At 44.9% G+C, this 19,983-nt stretch overlaps 1 protein-coding gene across 2 annotated transcripts in view; it reads right to left on the reverse strand.

Annotated features, from left to right (window-relative positions):
- Positions 1-5,607: 5,607 nt before the first annotated feature.
- Positions 5,608-19,983, reverse strand: part of pde8a (phosphodiesterase 8A) — a 130,232-nt gene continuing 115,856 nt past the window's right edge. For both annotated transcript variants that reach the window (XM_084337858.1, XM_084337857.1), the window contains 3 exons: positions 8,142-8,306; positions 7,915-8,044; positions 5,608-7,793 (listed from right to left, as the gene is read on the reverse strand). In XM_084337858.1, the coding sequence (XP_084193984.1) occupies positions 7,687-7,793; positions 7,915-8,044; positions 8,142-8,306 (402 nt within the window). In that variant the 3' untranslated portion in view covers positions 5,608-7,686. The remainder of the gene's footprint in view (positions 7,794-7,914; positions 8,045-8,141; positions 8,307-19,983) is intronic.

A 19,983-nucleotide genomic window follows, 5' to 3' on the forward strand; every position in this document is an offset into this window, starting at 1 on the left:
GTAGTGTGATCCTTCCACACGTTACACCCTCTCAGTGAGAGTCCGCGCTGCCAGGTGAAAAGAAGCGGTTGGCTAGACGTGTGTCGGAGGAAGCACGTGATAGCCTCCACTCTCCCACACCGACTGTGGGGGGTAAGTGCGCAGCAACCAGGAAGGGGATTGGGAATTGGCATAACGACTAACATTGGGATGGGAGAAAAATCGGAGGAAAAAAAGGAGGGGGAAAAAGATCAATAAAAAAAATTAAAAAAGCACAAGCAGTGAACTCCAAGCCCACGTGACTGAACTCAAACTGGAAAGAAACAGACTAAGAAACGACGTAAACTCCATGATCAAAACGGCAAAAAAGAACTTCATCAATGACAAAACTGAGGAAAACAAAAACAAACCATGTGAACTTTGGAAATTACTCAACAATCAACTAGGCTGCAGTAAAAAACTTAAAACCAGATTCTCAAACATAAACATAAAGACGGACAACACACTCATCACAGACAAGCTAGATGTAGCCAATTACTTAAACATTTTCTTCACAAACATAGCCACAACACTGGTAAACAAACTACCCTCCCACTCAGGGCATTATGGGGTAGAACACATAGTAGCTTACTACAAAAACCTAGGGGTCCGCAAAGACGACTTCAAACTGGAAATGGTAACAACAGATGAGGTACTCAAAAAACTGAGCGCCCTCCAACCAAACAAGGCCACTGGCCATGACAACATCCCCTCCAAATTCCTCAGAGACTCAGCAGCCGCCATCACCCCAGTCATCACACACATAATAAACCTCTCCATAAAACAGGCACACGTCCCCAAGGACTTCAAAATTGCGAGAGTGACCCCTCTGCACAAAAAGGGCAGTAAATTAGACCCAGGCAACTACCGCCCTGTTTCTATTCTTACCTCCATCTCGAAAGTCATGGAAAAAATAGTCTACGAACAGATTGAAAAGTACCTAGCGGAAAAAAATCTAATCTACGAATTCCAATCTGGCTTCAGAACATCCCACTCCACTGAATGAATGAATGATTGAAAACTTTATTAACAGATTGCAGAATGGGTACAGTACAGTACAGCTCAATACATACAATTGTTAAGGGGATGCAGACCAGAGAAAGACTTTCGTCTTGTTTACATCAGGGTCCCCCATTTTCAATTCATGGTAACATATATGCCATACTTGACATACAGATAGACAGTACTGCTACATCTATACATTTATGACATACCAGATTTACAAATACAGTACTGTTTGTGATACGAAAAGAGTCCAGAAAAAAGAGTATATACATTTGACGTAGAAACTGTACATTGGAGGAGGTTGGGTAGGTGGGGGTGGGGGGGACTGTACATTGGAGGTGGTTGGGTGGGTGGGGGGGGGGGGAGGTTGGGTAGGAGTGGGGGGGAGGTTCGGTAGGAGGGGTGGGTGGGGGACACTGTACAACTATACAAGCAAAACTGTACATTGGAATATTGACAAGACCATACTTGGTGATTTACTGTACATTGGAGGGGGTTGTGTTAGGACATTTACAGGGGCCAGTTTCGAATTGCAGTTTCCCGTAGGTGTTTTTTGAGAGTGTTTTTGAAAGTGGGTAGTGATTCACATTCCTTTACAGCTTTGGGTAGGGCGTTCCACATTAATGTGGCATAATTGCGAAACGTGTTTAGTCCCTTGTTTGAGCCGAATCTGGGTTTAACATGGTTTGTGGAGCTCCCTCTGGTGTTGTGATCGTGGTATTCACTGACCTTTGGGAAGTATTTTGACATGTACATGAGTACCTTAGTCGTGTAGTGTATCTTGTAGACCCTGGACATGTGCAGAGTGGGAGGGTAGTTTGTTTACCAGTGTTGTGGCTATGTTTGTGAAGAAACTGTTTAAGTAATTGGCTACATCCAGCTTGTCTGTGATGAGAATGTTGTCCGTCTTTATGTTTATGTTTGAGAATCTGGTTTTAAGTTTTTTACTGCAGCCTAGTTGGTTATAGATGGTGGACGTAAATGGTACCCTACCCCCCCCCCCCCCTCACAGTGAGCTGTGGTGTTCCACAAGGAAGCATACTAGGACCGCTACTGTTCCTAATTTATGCAAATGACATGTCGTCAGCTTGTGACTGCAACTTGTTCTTGTTCGCAGCCGACTCAGCCCTGCTGGTCTCTGACAAGAACAAGTTACAGGTTGAAAAAACCCTCAGCTCAGAACTAGGCAAAATCTGCATATGGCTCGCTGATAACAAACTATCATTACACATGGGCAAAACAGAGTCCATTCTCTTTGGTTCAAATAACAAACTCAGCAAGACCGACGGCTTCTCAGTTACAGTGGGTGACAATAGTGTCACAAGGAAAGATGAAATTACCTACCTGGGCTCCATCCTAGAGGCTAATCTTTCCTGTGACAAAATGGCATCCAATGTAATAAAAAAAGTCAACCAACGAACTCGATTCTTGTACCGGATCTCCTCTCTGGTAAACAAGAACACCCTGAAGACTCTGGTAGGAGCACTCATACTAGGGTACTACGACTATGCTTGCACCTCATGGTACCAAAGCACCTCAAATGCGCTAAAAACTAAATTACAAACATCTAAAAAAACTGTACATAGGAGGTGGGGGGGGGGGGGGGTAGGCGGGGTGGGGGTAACTGTACATTGGATTATCGACACAACCTTACTTGGTCCCAAGAAGAGGGTCTTGTGTATTATTGGGTTAGGACATTTACATTGGAGGGGGTTGAGTTAGGACATTTACAGGGGCCAGTTTCGAATTGCAGTCTCCAGTAGGTGCTCCTTGAGAGTGGTTTTAAAAGTGGGTAGTGATTCACATTCCTTTACAGCTGTGGGTAGGGCGTTCCACATTGATGTGGCATAATTGCGAAATGTGTTTAGTCCCTTGTTTGAGCCTAATCTGAGTTTACCATGAATTGTGGAGCTCCCTCTGGTGTTGTGGTCGTGGTATTCACTGACCTTTGGGAAGTATTTTGACATGTACATGGGTACCTTAGTCGTGTAGTGTATCTTGTAGACCCTGGACATGTGCATATGGGCAACAAGGTGCGAGATGAGGGTATGTATACCATCTGATATATTTGCCCTATACAATAAATAGTTACAATATATAATCCAATAATATAAATCTAATCTAATATATAATCTGAAAGAAAGAATTAAATGCTAAATATATGCAATATAATCTAATAACCCAATAATCTAAATCTAATCTATAATCTAAAATGCTAAATATATGATCTGATGAAGTATATTTCACATAAGGTGCGGTATGCATAAGGTAGTATATTGTCCTTTTACGTGAGAGTACTAGGTTCCTAGTAGTTGGATGTCTGGCAGCACTCCCTGCCCACTGTTGTGGAGCCTGATGGCCGCTGGTATGAAGGTCTGCTGAGGCGGTTAGTTGAGTGTCGGGGGGGCATGAGTCTGTGACTGAACGTGCTTCTCATCTTCACTAGCTCGTCGTAGATATAATAAATATTACAGCCAAACCGTATTGTGTAGGTTCATAATCTTTGACAGAGGCATAGATTATTTAATTTGTATACCATGGCCTGTGTGAATACTATTTGCTGATGCCTGGATCGCCATGGCATCAGCTAATTGCCATCCTTTAAATGATCAAATTCTTATTCATTATCTCTGCATTTGTTTTGTTTTCATTGAAACCATGAATAAAATGCACACATCATGAAAACTAGTGTTATAAAAGAAGTATAATCATGAGGATATAATACCAATAGTGTATTCTGTCTGTTGTTTTACCTATTTTGGTTTTGTAATGTCGTCCTCTCAGCTCTGCAGCATTTGCTCAAGACGGGTCTTCAAATGGTGAGGCTCATGGCTACTGTAGTAGTTAAAGATTCAATTGCATTAGGTACACAGTCTTGTAGCCATGACATTTTTCTTGTTTTTCTCAAATGAAGAAATGCAGATCTCATTTAATTGCTCAACTCTGCTCCCATCAGTCAGATCAATTGAATAAGTGGGTAGTTTGGGTAGTACAAAACCCAAAACAGGATTGGGATCACTTTTGATGTCCGATCGGATCAGGAAATCAAATCCAAGCTTTAATTTGGATCAAATCTTCAAAACGGGTTCAAAACAAAAACATATAGGATTGGGATAAATGTAATCCAAAAAAATTAAGATTACCTTGATCCCACTAGAGGGGTGGATTTATAGTGGATTACCAGAGCAAAATATACTATACAATAGAAATGTAATTTTGATTAATCCAAAAATATATTAACAAAATAGGCACAAGTCCATAGTCTGTGATCAACCTTCAAAAGTAATTGTGGACAATAGTATCTGGTATTGATCGACCACTCAGTCTCTCATTTGAAGGAAAATCTACAGGTAGTAATGTACAGGTGGGCCTGGAACACCAGCAGGAGCGTTGCCCTGTTAACCCACTAGACAGACCTAGGCACCACACGAAGGGCCTCACATTCTGTAATAGGGCCCCCAACCAATCACAATATTATATTAAAAAAACAAGTAGACAGGTTTCTTGTTTATAAACATACTATGTTCGAGCCAATCAGCAATACCCGCTGAGTTAACCCTATACTTGTGGCGCTAAAAAAGTACAACAGGCTCTGGAGAAACCATGGCACTCGTTGCCAAAGCAGCATGGCTCTGAGTGTGAGACTTTCACCTTTTACATATCTAGCTTTGGCATGGATTGATTGTTTAGATCACTAGCATGGCTAACAAATGCAAATATATTGTAATCTGCCCCCTTGTTCTGACCATTCTATAATACACACACACACACACACACATACACATACACATACACACATACATACATACATACATACATACATACATACATACATACATACATACATACATACATACAATATAATAAAATGTCAATCATGTCAAACAACATTTCAACCGAATGGAAAAGTGTCGAAATAGCGGTTTACTTCTGGTAAGGAGATTTGATTTAAGGTCAAATGCAAGGGCCCCCAAATTATCTTTTGCCTATGGCCCCCATTGAGGTCTAGGGATGGCTCTGCATTAACCACAATTTGTTACAGAACCATATTATCTTTTTTCTAACTGGACCAAGGTTGCTAATATTTGCTAAAAATTTTGTTAAGCCAGACCATACCATGTGTTATAATATGCTTATGTGGATGTGTTGGCAATTACTGTAAAGGTGTAGTAGTATTGTGGCAATTAGTTTACATTTCCCAAAAGTTTTACATAATTATATTTGTCCTCATCTCATGGGGGAAGGTTGCAGTCAGGATTACACAGCCAGAATGGAATAATTTGTGCATGTTTCTTTGTCATTGTAGGCGGTATAGGCTATAAGTGATTGACATTACATAACATCAAGTTCAAGTTTAGTTCCAAGCCCAAACTCTTATTAATTTATTTGCCTAACTGTAATTCCAATATACCACCCAGAAAGATACAAAAAACGGAGAAAAAAAACAGCCTAGTAAACGGAGCAGTCATTCCATTATATTATGGTTAGGAATGAAAGAGAAAAAGGGAGAGGAAAACGAGTTGAGGAAAAGACACTAGATCATGACTAAAAACAGATTGCAGATTTGTAATTTTGACATTTTATTTTCCATTGAATAATTTCAATTTTTTTCTTCTTTTTTTCCGGTGCCTTCAGACCAAGTAGTGAATCAGAAGGAACAAACAAGTCCCCTGATTTTGAGAGTGTACAATTTATGTCTTAAGAAGAGAGAAACAAAAGATACCATGGTCAATACATCTTATCAACCAACATTTGTTTACTTGTTATGGCATTTTATATACTGTTTAAATAGGAAATAATCTTAATAAGCAACATTCTTTAACATATATTAGTATCCTAATCTGAAACCAACCTTGGATAGAAGTTGCTCCCTGGGGTTCTGTGCATAAGGATCTTGAACAAGTGGCCAAAATAGAATGATGTTGTTGAAGCAAGATGGCCTCTAGGAGACTGGTTAAAGACAGTGATAGACAATTATTCTGTAATCCACACCCTTCTAAACCATTTAGTTATCTGCATACATGACTAAAATGCCTCTTCATGACCATTTAATTCACAGGTATTCAGAAAGCTATAATGGTTCTCATTTGCTGTAAATCCAGTGTAAAATTCATTGTCTATAAAAATATTGAGATTTACTTGAACATAACTTTTTGACTGTTATATTAAAAACTCCAGATGTCCGTTGCAGTTGCACAGTGGGATGTACTGTATAAATATTGTATAAAATAAGGCAGTCTTTTCAGTAGGATAAACCAGATACAAAAAATTTCTGGGAGAAAGAATCGTTTCAAGTCCAAAATGTTTTCACATATTTCTCCTGTTATCGGATGTCAAGCGGTTTACAGCATTAAACCAAGAGTTGCAAGAGTAAGGGATTGCCGCAACGATGAACACACACACATACGTGTGTGTGTGTCTGTGTGTATGCACACACACACACACACACACACGCACACACACACACACACACACACACACACACTACACACACACCAGGTGATCGACAGCTTATTCTCCAATGCAACATCCCATCCATGGACAAATCACTGAGACGTAGACATTTCAAATATGGTTTACAGTGCAATACAAAGGTGTTCATTCAAACTGGTACTGTACGTTTGATAAGAAAATAAAAATGTTTATAATGTTAATGTTTTCATATGAATAACAATAATCATGGACAAGACGTGGAGAGTGATAGTATTATTCATCTTAAATCAGCTTTGGCTTTCTTCTTCTTCTTCTTCAATTTTGTTCTTATTTATTTATTAACTAATTCATTGATGTATTTTAGTATAGAAAATATGGAACATCTAAGACAAAATAAATACACCTAATCATCTGTAATTAGTTACCCATGGTCTTGATGCTGAGGTTTTTATCTCTCACAAGTGAAGTTCCACTCCCTGAACACCCGAGAACACATCCCCAGCCGGTTGCCTCTTAATGACATCCTCGTGTCGTTACACATCTTCCCTAGCCAGGATTAGTGGATGTGTTTCTGAAGGACATACAAACAAAAATATAGCAAAAAAACAAACAAAAAGAAAACAAGCGGTGTGGAGTGTAGTTCTGTGATGCGGTCTTCGGGGGCACAAGAGAGTAGTCCTGCATTGCCCTCAGCAGAGGGGTGGAGGTCTCATGTTTTACATGGTTCCACATGGATATGACACCTGGACCACCGGACCTCTCTGTGGAGCAGTACTACTGCAGCAACCAGTCAGTGTTTATTACTCTTATCAGTGAGCCTGCTGTTTTCAGTTGTCACTCAGACAGAAACATCTGCCACTCCGACACTAAATCCATGTGGTAACTAGGGGACGGATGCTTCGCCAGGTGGCCTCTGAGGAGTTTCTCTCAGTCATGTCACTTGACCAGCTACCCCGCATAAGGATGCCGTGTGTCCATTTAGCCGTCCCGTCTTTCCGTTGTCACTGTTCAATCTGACAAAACGTATAGGCCAGCGGCACTGATGCAGCTATCGGTCTGCCAGGATGTCCTTCTGTGTATCTATATGGACGGACATGTGGACGCTCAACGTGCTACAGGAGCAGGATTGTGAAGGCAGGGAGGCCCTGGGCGACTGGACTGGATCCCAGCGGGGAGTGGAGGGCCACTCTGGAGGACAGTGGCCCAGGGCTGGACCCACACATGGTGCACCTACTCTGGGGGAGGTCGCAGGCTATGCAGCTTCCTTTCATCCAGGCCTTTCCAGTACTTGAAGTTGTTGTCCAGATGCTGCATAAGGTTGGGCAGGTCTGCAAAAGCTGAAGGGAGACAACGCATAGTAGGAAGGCTCAGAATTAGGTTGAACAATCGGCACAGGGGGAACTGTGTTTCTACTACAGTGTTTGCATAATAGGTTGCAGGTATAGCAGACGATCTTACCATCCCAAGCATCAAACATGTCAGTGATGAAGTAATCTATGAAAGAGATCTGGGACTTGGGAATGCTACAGGTGTTTCTGTCAAACACAGGCATGACCACTGGCAGGCCCTGTCTCTTCTCCTCGTCCGTCTGTACAGGAGAAAACAACACACAATAACCACATACATACTAAATACACAAAACACACAAAATGCCTGAATCGGTGTTGGTTCATTCAAATAATCACCTGTGCAAAGTATTCCTCCGAGATGCGTCCGGCCCATTCTATGCAGAGCTCCAGAGGCCTGCATGGATTGGAGATGTCTGCGCACTTAATCAGCATCCGCTTGACAAGAATCCGGTTCTCGGGGGACGTTAGGATGCCTTTGACAGACTCCTCATCACCGTTTCCCTGACATCAAAGACAGAACCTCAACGTGAGAAACACATTTACCATAAGTTCTATTAGACAGCCGCACCAATGTCACAGGACAACTGAGCGACCTTGAAGCGCTCAGGCGGCGTGACCATGCATACACCACACTGGGGGACGCGAAGCGTGGCATCTGCAGCCGATAAGAATGTCTAGTTTGTAGTTTTCATTCCTTTCTAAAAATAGAGTAGTCAGTATACACTCTGAAAGAGTGAGGATAGACCGTTAAATGTGTGTGGTAGGCAAATCTGTTTAGAACCATTTTGGTAATATTTGGTGAAATTCTCTTTATATCCCAACAGCTACAAATAAATCAAATGCTAAAAAAAAGAAAGGAAAAAAAGGTCTCTGTCCCAGGCCCTGTAATCAAGACATTTCAAAATCTCTTGAGAAAAAATTACTTGAATCTTAACAACCAATCAGATTAACGTGGCCTGCCAAGTGGTCTTCCCAGGGTCATGTTGGAAAACTAACATCACTGTCGTGTTCTTCACTGAAAAGTACACAGAGGCCGGGAAATATTTTATTATTATCTTTAGAAGAATTTAGCTTGAATCTGCCTGTGCCTCTGGGAGTCTGTAGAAAACCTTTGTTGTGTGTGCATAACACACAGCGCCGAGCTCGACAAGTGACGCAGGGCTTGCTCTATTTCAGCTAGACATAGAAGCTCACTCTTGCCCATTTCTCCAAAATTGCCTATCCCACCTTTAACGTTAGATTCGATTTATTGTCATCATACAGCACAAGTACATTACAACGAAGAGAGGTTTGGCATCCAACCAAAGTGCAAATGTAACAGTAAAGTGCAATAGTAATATACAATATACTGTACATGTGATTAAACTGGATATAAAATATATAAATAAAATATATAAAAATACTACTGAGTGTAGTGCTAATCAGATGTATGTACATAGTTGTAATATTAATATGTACAGTGATACAGGTATACAGACAATAGGTAGTAGTCAGTCACAGCCATGTACAGATATAGATATAGTATCTACAGATATGTAAAATGATTATGTGCAGGTATGTACAGACAGATGTGGATATATATATACAGTAAGAATACAAATATATATACGGTATATACAGCTTTATTGTACATACCATCATACAGAGTGTATAAGTGGTGTATGTATAAGTAGTTGTATTATAGAAGGATTATATACACTTATACAGGTATATTCAGACAGATATGGATATATATATATGTGGTAAGTATAAATATATATATAAATGTATATATGCTGTATATACAGCACTATTGTACATGCTAGCATAGGGAGTTATATAGGTAGACTATAGTATGAGGTAGGTAGTTAAGATTACTATTATTACAGTGTAGGGGGGCAGTTGTACTGTAGGTAGGTACAAATTGAATATGGGCAACAGAGTTCAAAGTCGTACAGTATGGATGACAGAGCCTAGGGTGTAGGCAATGGAGTCAGAGTTCATATGGTATTTGGGGGGGGGGGGGGGGGGGGGGGTGTCAACGTGGTTCAGGGTTCAGGGAGACAACAGCGGAGGGAAATAAGCTGTTCCTGAGTCTGCTTGACTTGGAGTGGAGGTTCCTGTAGCGCCTCCCGGAGGGGTGGAGGGCAAACAGTCCATGATTGGGATGAGAAGTGTCCTTGACAATGCTGTGTGCCTTCCTCAGACACCGCTTGTGATGGATAGACTAAATTGCAGGGAGTGGTGTACCGATGATGCATTGGGTGGTTCTCACCACCCTGTGCAGTGCTTTCCGGTCTGAGGCAGTGCGGTTGCCATACCAGACTGTGATGCAGTTGGTGAGTATGCTTTCTATGGCACACTGGTAAAAGTTCACCAGAATCGGAGGAGATGTGGATGGTGGAGTGCGCGCTGGCTCTAGTCTTCCTGAAGTCAACGATGAGCTCCTTGGTTTTCTTGGTGTTGAGGGCCAGGTTGTTGTTGGCGCACCACACCACCAGGTGCTGGACCTCCTCCCTATGGACAGACTGTTTTTGATGAGGTCCACCAACGTTGTGTCGTCTGTAAATTTGATAATGGTGTTGGTGCCATGTATAGGAGTGCAGTCGTGGGTGAAGAGGGAGTAGAGAAGGGGGCTAAGCACACAGCCTTGTGGGATGCCGGTGTTCAGGGTGAGGGTGGAGGAGGTGAGATTGTCTATCCTAACAAACTGGGGGGTCTGTTAGTTAGGAAGTTGAGTATCCAGTTACAGACAGAGGGGTTAACGTCAAGTGATGACATGCAGTGATTTCTAAAAGTTTAACACAAATAAACAGCTATTTCCCAAGTGCTTGCATCTCCAAATATGAGCAAACTACATTCTGGTCTCAATTATATTCAGTAATGATTTACTTTAATTGGAGCTTCAGAATGCATTCATTACTCATCAATGAATGCATTTTGCCTGTGAAATAAATAAATAAATAACTGTCTTAACACATTCATGACACTTAACGATGAGTATTGGCTGAGCGTCCCGCTCAAGCCTATTAAGATACCCCTTATCTCCTTGTACCTAGTGTACCTTCTTGCTGTCTTGTCGTACAGAACTTGTAAGTCGCTTTGGATAAAAGCGTCAGCTAAATGACTAAATGTAAATGTGTACACCACCACGAACAATTTATGCACCCACACCTGACCGGGTCCCGCCTCTATGGAGGCGTAGCCTATAAGACCATGGTACTGGCCTTTGCTATCGCAGCCCCTGAACTGTGGAACAGCATCCCCACCTCCATTAGGCTCGCCCCCTCGATAGATGCCTTCAAATCGAGGCTCAAAACCCACTTCTACCTACTAGCCTTTCCCGTCCACTGACTCATGCCCTGTTTTTCTATGTGTTTGCCTGTGTGCCCTCCCATAAAACGGAGTGTGATTGTTGTCTATATGTATCTTGTGTATCTACCCTCTGTACAGCACTTTGGTTGACACGCGTCATGTGAAATGTGCTTTATAAATAAATTTGATTGATTGATTGACTGGTCACCAAACACCCTTCCTCGCCAAAATCCCGTTCCAGTAAAAGATCCCTCAAAAAGGGAACTCAGGGCCGCTTAGAGCGGGACGCTCAGCCAATACTCATATAACATCGTTATATTTCGTATGGCTATCGCGTCCCGCTCAAGCCTATTGAGATATGGGTTAGAGCGGACGCGAGACCCGACAGATGTACCCCCTGAGGACCCGTAAGCCCACATCAAGGGGTGCGGGGAGCCCTGTCACCCCATCCTTCCTTTTTTTGATCCACTTTTTCTCCCATTTTTCTATATTTTCTCCCATCCCAATTTCGTATCATCCAATTCAACCCTCCCCTGTCACGAACGCTGTTTCTTGCCTCCCACAAGCCGGCTGCAATGTGGACTAAGTCATACATAGCACAAGTCCCCTCCGGTACTTGAGGTAACAGCAGTCGCATCTTTTCACCTGCGCAGCTCGATCTCTCAGTGTCGAGGAGTAACGCGTGGGAGGCTCACGCTGCCCCCGACACTTCCTGATTCTACTGCGCAGGCGCACCAACCGACTTGTAGGAGTCGCTTGTTCACAACGCCCGATCCCCACCCTTCAGTTTCCCTCCCCGTAATACGGCCAATGTGTATTACTGCGGACGACCAGCTAAACTGAAAACAATGTGGAGAGCTGGATTCGAACACGCGAATCCTAGCGTCTCCACACTGGTGGCGAGTGCCTTGCCCACTACACCACCTAGCCGCCCTCACCCCATCCTTCCTAACGAAGGGGGGGCGCAGTCAACTCCACCTGAGTGCGAACAAGAGGGAACTAGAACCCCTTGAACACACAGCACAGGCAGAACCACGTGTGACCTAACACACTGTGGCCCATACCCACACACTCCTGCTACCCTACCAACGGACGGGAAGCAGGAAAGGCCACAGACCCCAGAACCGCCTGGGAGACAGAATCCCCGGTCATGTCCATGAGGTAAAACCTTGCAAAGGGGCCCGGGGAGGACCATGATCCTCCACCGAAGCCCCACCCAGGAGAGCGACAGAGGCAGCCCACACATCCAGGGGGCAGGAGACTGGGTCCCGGCCCCCCGCCTTACACCACACTTGGAACATACGTCATCTGCCCACGTTAGCGCGACAGTGGAGGGAGCATGCGCATTCCGGATGGTAACACCATCAGGATCAAGAACCTGCACCCCTCAACGTACCCGTCCCAACAACTGACCTAACAGATGTATGGGGAAGAATCCCAGGCGGCACGGCATCGGTCCCAGACCTGCCTGGCTATGTCCGGACGTAATCCCCACCCGTCAGGATGAGGACCGCCCCGCGACAGTACACCTGTACCCACATTCTCCCTGCCGGGGATGTGGGGAGCCCTCAGGCCACGCAGATGGAGGACGCCCATAGCCAGCCGCCCGCCGCCTGGTGCAGACGGGGGGAGCGTACTCCAACCTGTCTGTCGATACACGACACTGACGTCGTAACGTCCGTCCTGATCAACACCGTTTGAGGACCAGAAGGACCGCTTTCAACACCAACACATTGAACGTAGCGCAGACCGGGCAGCATGGTTTGCCAGCTGCCCCCTACTGCGTTGGCCCGACGCGTCACCAGCGAGGGAGGCGTCTGTGAAAAACGTGACGTGAGACAGCGCCGTAACCGTCCTAGGACGGAACCTCCGAGCGTGTTGACAACACGCTCTGAGAGGGATGCCCATAGCCCTCCAACCGTTGACTGGGAAGAGGAGTACTCTACTTCCAGTCTACAGCAACCCCAGGCTGGTAGGGACCTGCCTGGTACGAGACCTGACAATCCACCTTGACCGCGAAGGACCAGAACGTCGTCAGGGCAGAATACACTCCGTAACCCCTGACGACGCAGAGGCCCCAGTGCGGCCTCCACGCACTTGGTGAAGATGCGGGGAGCCAGAGAAAACCGAACGGCAGCCTCTGGTACTCATACGCTAACCCTGCAAAGGAAGCGTAGGTAAGCCCTAGGATGGAAGATCGGAGATGCGCATACGCATCCTACAGGTCTATGGAGGAGAACCAGAGCCCCACCTGACAGTGTTCAACAGGTAGGAGACGATCCAAAAAATGCTGAACCTTCCCATGGGACAGGTCCAGCCTGGGTCTGACACCCCCCCCTCCCGATTTCTCAGGCACCAGAGAACACCGGGAGGAGAACGCCACGACGATGGCTTGCTTCGTCCACAGAGATTGGATCTCGTTGACCAGAGCTGTCACTGCTGGAGACCCTGACAATAGGGTCTGTACCAAACCCGAAAACGGGTGGGGTTGTGTAAACACAAGTCCCCGCCTCAGCGTTCTCTCCATCCACCTCGACATATGGTACTGCCGTAGTCATATGTGAAGACACTCCCAACGCACCCGCCGCCATGTGGTGCAGGTCCGCCAGGAACTGTAGATAGTTGGCCCGGTCCCCCCGCTGTGCGTAGCCAACCCTGGAACCGTGCGAGCAGAGCGTTCTGTGTCGGGACATCTGACCCTGACACCACCCATGAGGCAATCGCACCCAAGGGGGGACCCCGACAAAAAGGGCCGGTTTGATACGGGGGGCTTTCTAGGTGAAAAAAGCCCCCCCACTGAACACCCCTCCAGAACATGCTGAGGAGTTGTTCTGCAGCCGGACATGCAAGGTGTAAGGACCCCATGGGTTCCTACACACCGTAGCCCTGCAGTGATATTACTACCACCCAAATCACGCGTGCCTGCGAGACCACTGCCAATATTTCAGGAGTGTGAGGCACCAACATGATACCTGGCCTGGCGAAGGCGAGGCCGGGGAAGCCCGCACTGTGTGCCTCAAAAGGTTTCGAGCCCCCCTGCTGACAACACTTATAGTTGACAGACGTAACACCAGGCTCAACCAACACAGCTTATGGTGTGGGAGCCGCTTGACAGCACAACATTCTCACGGACAGACCCAGGCTCAGCCATCAACTGGGTGTCAGCCCCTGTCCCCATGAGAAGCGAAAAGTGGGGCCGCCCGCGCTCCAATGAAGGCACGCGGCCCGCAGCCAAAGGAAACAATCAGAGCCCACTTTTTCCGCTGGTGTTGGGGGAGGGAGTGATCGGAGAACGGGCTGCTCGCGGCAGGACGGTGACGGCTTGTTGTTCAAGCCGAACCCATCCAACATGGCCGATCCCTCGGCCGCCAAGGCTGTCGGCCTTGTGGACACCTGTCGATTCAACGCCCAGGATACCTCCGGCGGAGGAAAACATGGCCGCCTGTCGAGGGCCTCGTCATCGCCGCTGACAAGGCCATACTCTCTCTTCTTCTGGCTGCGCGGTGTGAGGCGGTGTGGGGCCTAGGACAATACCGCCCGCGCTCCAGCAGAAGACCAAAATCCCCTGCGGAGAGGGGAACCCTGAGCGGTTATAGCTTGCGGCTGGGTCAAAGCTAATAACGTCAACAACCTCGCGCGATGTGTCGACGTCGGCTGGCCCTCAAGGCCCCGCCACCAGACACCATTTTTTTTATAGAAAAAACAGCAATTCGAACACAGTTCTAATCGCTGCCAATTCCATACCGTGGCGGTACAGGCTTTAGCAGCCCACCAGCCACTTGCCAGGCCGACCCACCCATGGCGTCGGCCGGGCGGGGCACTGTTTCAATATGTTAAAAGCAAAGGACTGATGTTAACACGGAGCACCATTGGTGGTTGCAAACAGCAACCTCCACTGTGGTGTGCACCATGAAAGGGTTAAATGAATAAAAGAACTAGACCACAAAACTGTAGAATGAGCAAACCCATATACACAACGTTAAGGGGAACAACAACAAACCAGAACAAACTAGGCCCGCCTTCATTCAAAATATTCACAACAGCACACCAGCCCTAGCTTAGCCCATTTACCAAAAAAGGTAAACAAAGCCCCCCCCGCATACTCCCCCAATAGACACCGATTGACCTTCAGCATGAATGGTTGAAAGGAGAGAAAGCTGTAGCATAGACAGACCTTCTCATAGCAGAGTGACAGAACAAAACAGTCCCACTACACTACTACAGCTTAGCGTGAGGCGATGTGGAACCCAGATCAACAACCGCCTGCGCACAACACGCAACATGTTTACAATGTCGGCTGGACCCATAGCCCCACTACCCGACGCCAATGTGGATAGGAACTAGCCAGCTGAGCCCTAACCCGCCGTTAAGTCCCATCCTGCAGTAGTATAGCTCTACTGCTACACCGCCGAGCTCACGCATCGGCTCCCAGATGGGGACACCGTTCAACAGACCCCGCCGGAACACAAAGGTAACGTACCTGGCTAGGCTACCTAGCCACGGCCTACCCTGTTGTCAACCCATTTACCCGTAAAAGGTAAATAGGACTCAGCAAAACCCCCACATCAGCTACCGACTGACCTTCATTGATGAACCGGGCAAGAGGAGGGAGAAGTGACAACATCTCACGGCGGAGACATTAGAACAGCGTAGCAGTAGAGTTCAGCATGTAGCATTAGTATTAGCATGTAGCTAGCATTAGTTGTTTAACAGCACGCTTGCAGGACCATTTGGAACCCGTTCACCGCAGTGAACGTTCACCAAACCATCCCCCCCTGGCGCCAACACACAACATGGTTGTGTAACAACCCAGCATTACTAACACTAATACCCGTGCCTAATGACACAGGGCTCACCGTTGTACAACCCGGCTCGATAGCCAACGTTGTACGCTGCACCTTGATCTGGCTGCAATCTTTTTCATACTACTAGTTACATAAGGTGCATTGCATCCAGTATGATGGAACGAAAATAGAGGAAGGGTGTTTGGTGACCAGTACCATGGTCTTATAGGCTACGCCTCCATAGAGGCGGGACCCGGTCAGGTGTGGGTGCATAAATTGTTCGTGGTGGTGTACACTAGGTACAAGGAGATAAGGGGTATCTCAATAGGCTTGAGCGGGACGCAATAGCCATACGAAATATAACTGAATGATGTACTGCTGAGGGGGGTGGGTACACTACAACACCACCTGGTAATTAGGATGATAGGTGGGTACACTACAACACCACCTGGTAATTAGGATGATAGGTGGGTACACTACAACACCACCTGGTATTTAGGATGATCGGTGGGTACACCAGAGGAAGAGGTGGGTATACATTGTATTTCTGTGCATACCCGCCGTGACTACACTATTGGCTGATGACTGTGTTATTTCACAAGCATAATGAATTTGCAGAAGATGAGTGGTCTAATGAAAGTGTTCCGACACTCAAATCAAAATCGCTAGCAATTATTATTTTGTGGTACTGTATGGATGGATGGATGGAATATATATAGGTGGCTAAGCTATATATATTGGCTATTTGAGAAATTCAGCTGAAATCTGAGACATAAAACCAGTGTTGGACCATCACTCTTCTGGTGAGATGGATCAATGGAGCTTCCTCATAAGCATGGATCAATTTTAGTTTAGATCCTTTTGTTTCTTGGGACTACATCTTTCTATTGAACTTGATGGGTAAATTATTTCTTGTCCGTTTTGAAGATCCTTAACAGGCGATTGATGATTTGCTTTGATATCTCAGACACTTGCAGCTATACTTTCCCAGTGGCACGGTGGTATAGTGGTTAACACTGTCGCCTCACAGCAAGAAGGTCCAGGGTTCGATTCCCGCTTGGGGACCAGGTTTCCATGATGCCAGGTACCCAGGTGGGGTATCTCCCAGGCCTTTCTGTGTGGAGTTTGCATGTTCTCCCCGTGCTCGCAAGGGTTCCCCCCCCCCGATAAGATAAACCCAATGGAAAAACATGCACAACAACAGATCGCTAAAGCTGTGGCGTCCTTGACGAAGACGGACAGGAGCACTTGGATTGGTCCCCTGGCGCGGCTCACGTTGACGCCTGTCTGCTCCCGGCTGCCCTTGGGGGGGAAGGACGACGGGATGGGTTAATCGCAGAGACTAATCGCATCTGCGATTCTAAAGAGACAATACATGCGTGTGTGTTCCGGTGTGTGTGCTAAAAAAAAAACGAACCGCTGTGTGTACCGCTAAAACATTGAGTGTCGTTGCATGCCGAATAAAGACCTCTGCAACAGGTCCTGCATTATTATTATTATTATTATTATTATTATTATTATTATTATTATTATTATTATTATTATTATTATTATTATTATTATTATTATTATTATTATTATTATTATTATTATTATATTCAATAAATCAAATCAAATCAAATTTATTTATAGGGCCCGACAACACACGTTAATGTCCCCATGGGCCGTACAGGTCTTCTTTAAACAAGTCAAGAAGACAACATAACAATAAGTCAAGAACAGAACAAGAACACCATAGGGTCCAAACATTTTTTAGATGAATGCAAATAAATGAAAGAATGCAAGCACTCCCAGACATACCCCACGCGAAGGTAAGGAAAAACTCACTAAAACCTAACAATAGGGAAAAAAAGCTCCACAGGCAATGTGGAGGAGAGAAACCTTAGAAGGGCCGTTCAAGGGGGGATCTCCCTTCTTAGATGTCGGTGATAGTAGTGTTGCAGACGGACAGTTGGTAAGCATGCACTCATGTGTGTGGTGAGACACAGATGAGTGCATGCAATAGCAATACTATTCCATACCATGCAATGAAGCATTTGATGGGTATGTTTATGGGTTGTAGACATGGTTGAATTAAGCCACTAGAGGGCCTCTGGCCAAGAAACTGCTATGCCTCGGGGGACAAACATAACTAGGGGGGTCTGGGGGCTTGCTTCCCCATGATGAAAATGTTTTGAAAAACAGCTCTGTAATACTAATTTGTAGGGTCTCTCTCTCTCCACCCCACCAGCAGTCTGTTCTCTCTGCTGTCGTCAGGCAAATGCTACTGCAGCCTCAAGGCCAGCACTGAGAGGCTCAAGAGAGGCTTCTATCCCCAGGCCATCTGGATCCATAGCAATAACGCCAACTTGGAAAATCCATACACCATCCGCGGATCCTAAATCTGGACTCTGTACGTATGGGTTTCCACCTTTAATTTGCACAACTTATGTATATGTCATATCCATAGACTATATACCCTACCCATACTGATAATTCTGACATGCAACGCTTGTGTTAACGCATTTCTTGCACCAGACAGTGTTTTAAGACTTGTGATATATATATATATATATATATATATAAAGATTTTTGCATGTTATTAAATTATTCTATTTAGGGTGTTTTCTTTTACTGAGCAGCGCTGCTCTACCATTTCATTTTTATCTTACCATGGACAAGGGGAGGGGAAGCATTTCACTGCAATGTACGTGACAAATAAACGTGAAACTTGAATTAAAGTGATCTGTATGTTCTCTTTTCAGCTGCTGTATCATTTGAGATCAAGAGGAGACAAGTAGGTTACTATAGAGCCAAAATCCACACAGTTCCTTTTTAAACTCACTATATGTTTCATATTTAGATTCCATAAAAAAAAGCTAGCAAAGCTGGTCTGGTTTCCAACATACAGTACTCCGTCTCTGAAAGATTATTAATGCACGGAAACACTTTTGAAAGTAGAACTTGTTTTTTCCAACACAGAAATCCAGAGAAAGGTGTGCTAGTGCCCCTATCATTTATTCCTATCATTGCCACTTTAAAAAGGCCAGACATCTTTTAAAAGGGCTGTGCTGAGCATTCCACACAGAGATGAGAAAGGTGGTACCGATCTGTCAAATTCTCTCCTCACGCAGAGGTCTGTGTCCACGTTATGACAGGCTTAACGTCCTATCTTTCAAACCACTAACCACCAACGCTATTGGTGCTCTATCAGTGCTATTGAGTAATAGTGTCTGTCAGAAGGAAATATATTGGGAATGTATGGTAAGTTATGTCTGTATGTTCCTGTCCTTCACTCGATAGCTCTAGTGCAACACAGCCTACTGTATACATCTTATAAAATAACTGACCACCCCTCTTAACAATGATATACAGTAATATCAGACATTTAGAGGATTTGAAGGATGATCTAATATAAATGTAAACAAATAAGTTACATTACACTACTGAACAGTGAGTTCCTGATACAAGGATAGACTGTATGGATATGTTTGTAAACCTTTAAAAAGAAATTGTAAAAACAACAACCACTGTATTTTGAGTTATAATTGTAATGATGCCCCTGCATGTAGAACTCTGAATAATAACACATCATAACGTACATCATTGTCAGATTAGTTGGGATACCCTAACAACTGAACTAAGATCCCCTGCCCCTCCGCCGCACATCTCTTGCATCATCACAACCCTCAAGGCCCTTACAAAGACTGTATATCCTGTAAAGCAGAGATATTCTTTCCAGCCCTGCAAGAACTCTGTATCTTCTACATATTACGCTCCTGTTACGGTATATTCTGTACAGCAGTGACCCTTCGCCCCACTGCACCCTAACCCTCAACACCCCCATCACGTCTCTGTATATACTTCCACTTGTTTCATATTTTGAACTTCAAATGTACTTTTATTTTCATATCTAGATGTCTGCTTTGTGTGAGCAGAACCAAGTTAAATGTGCAACGTACTTTGCAATAAACATGATCCTGAATCCGATACTTTGGTGTAACTACTATAGACAAATCAAACCGTTGCCGAGATGACAGTATAGGAGAATGCTCACATTAAGACCAGATTTAGCTTCCTGGTAAATGGTGCATTTATATAGAGCTTTTATCCAAAGCGCT

The sequence above is a fragment of the Notolepis coatsorum genome (assembly GCF_963971535.1).
Source record: "Notolepis coatsorum genome assembly, chromosome: 20".
Lineage (NCBI taxonomy): Eukaryota > Metazoa > Chordata > Actinopteri > Aulopiformes > Paralepididae > Notolepis > Notolepis coatsorum.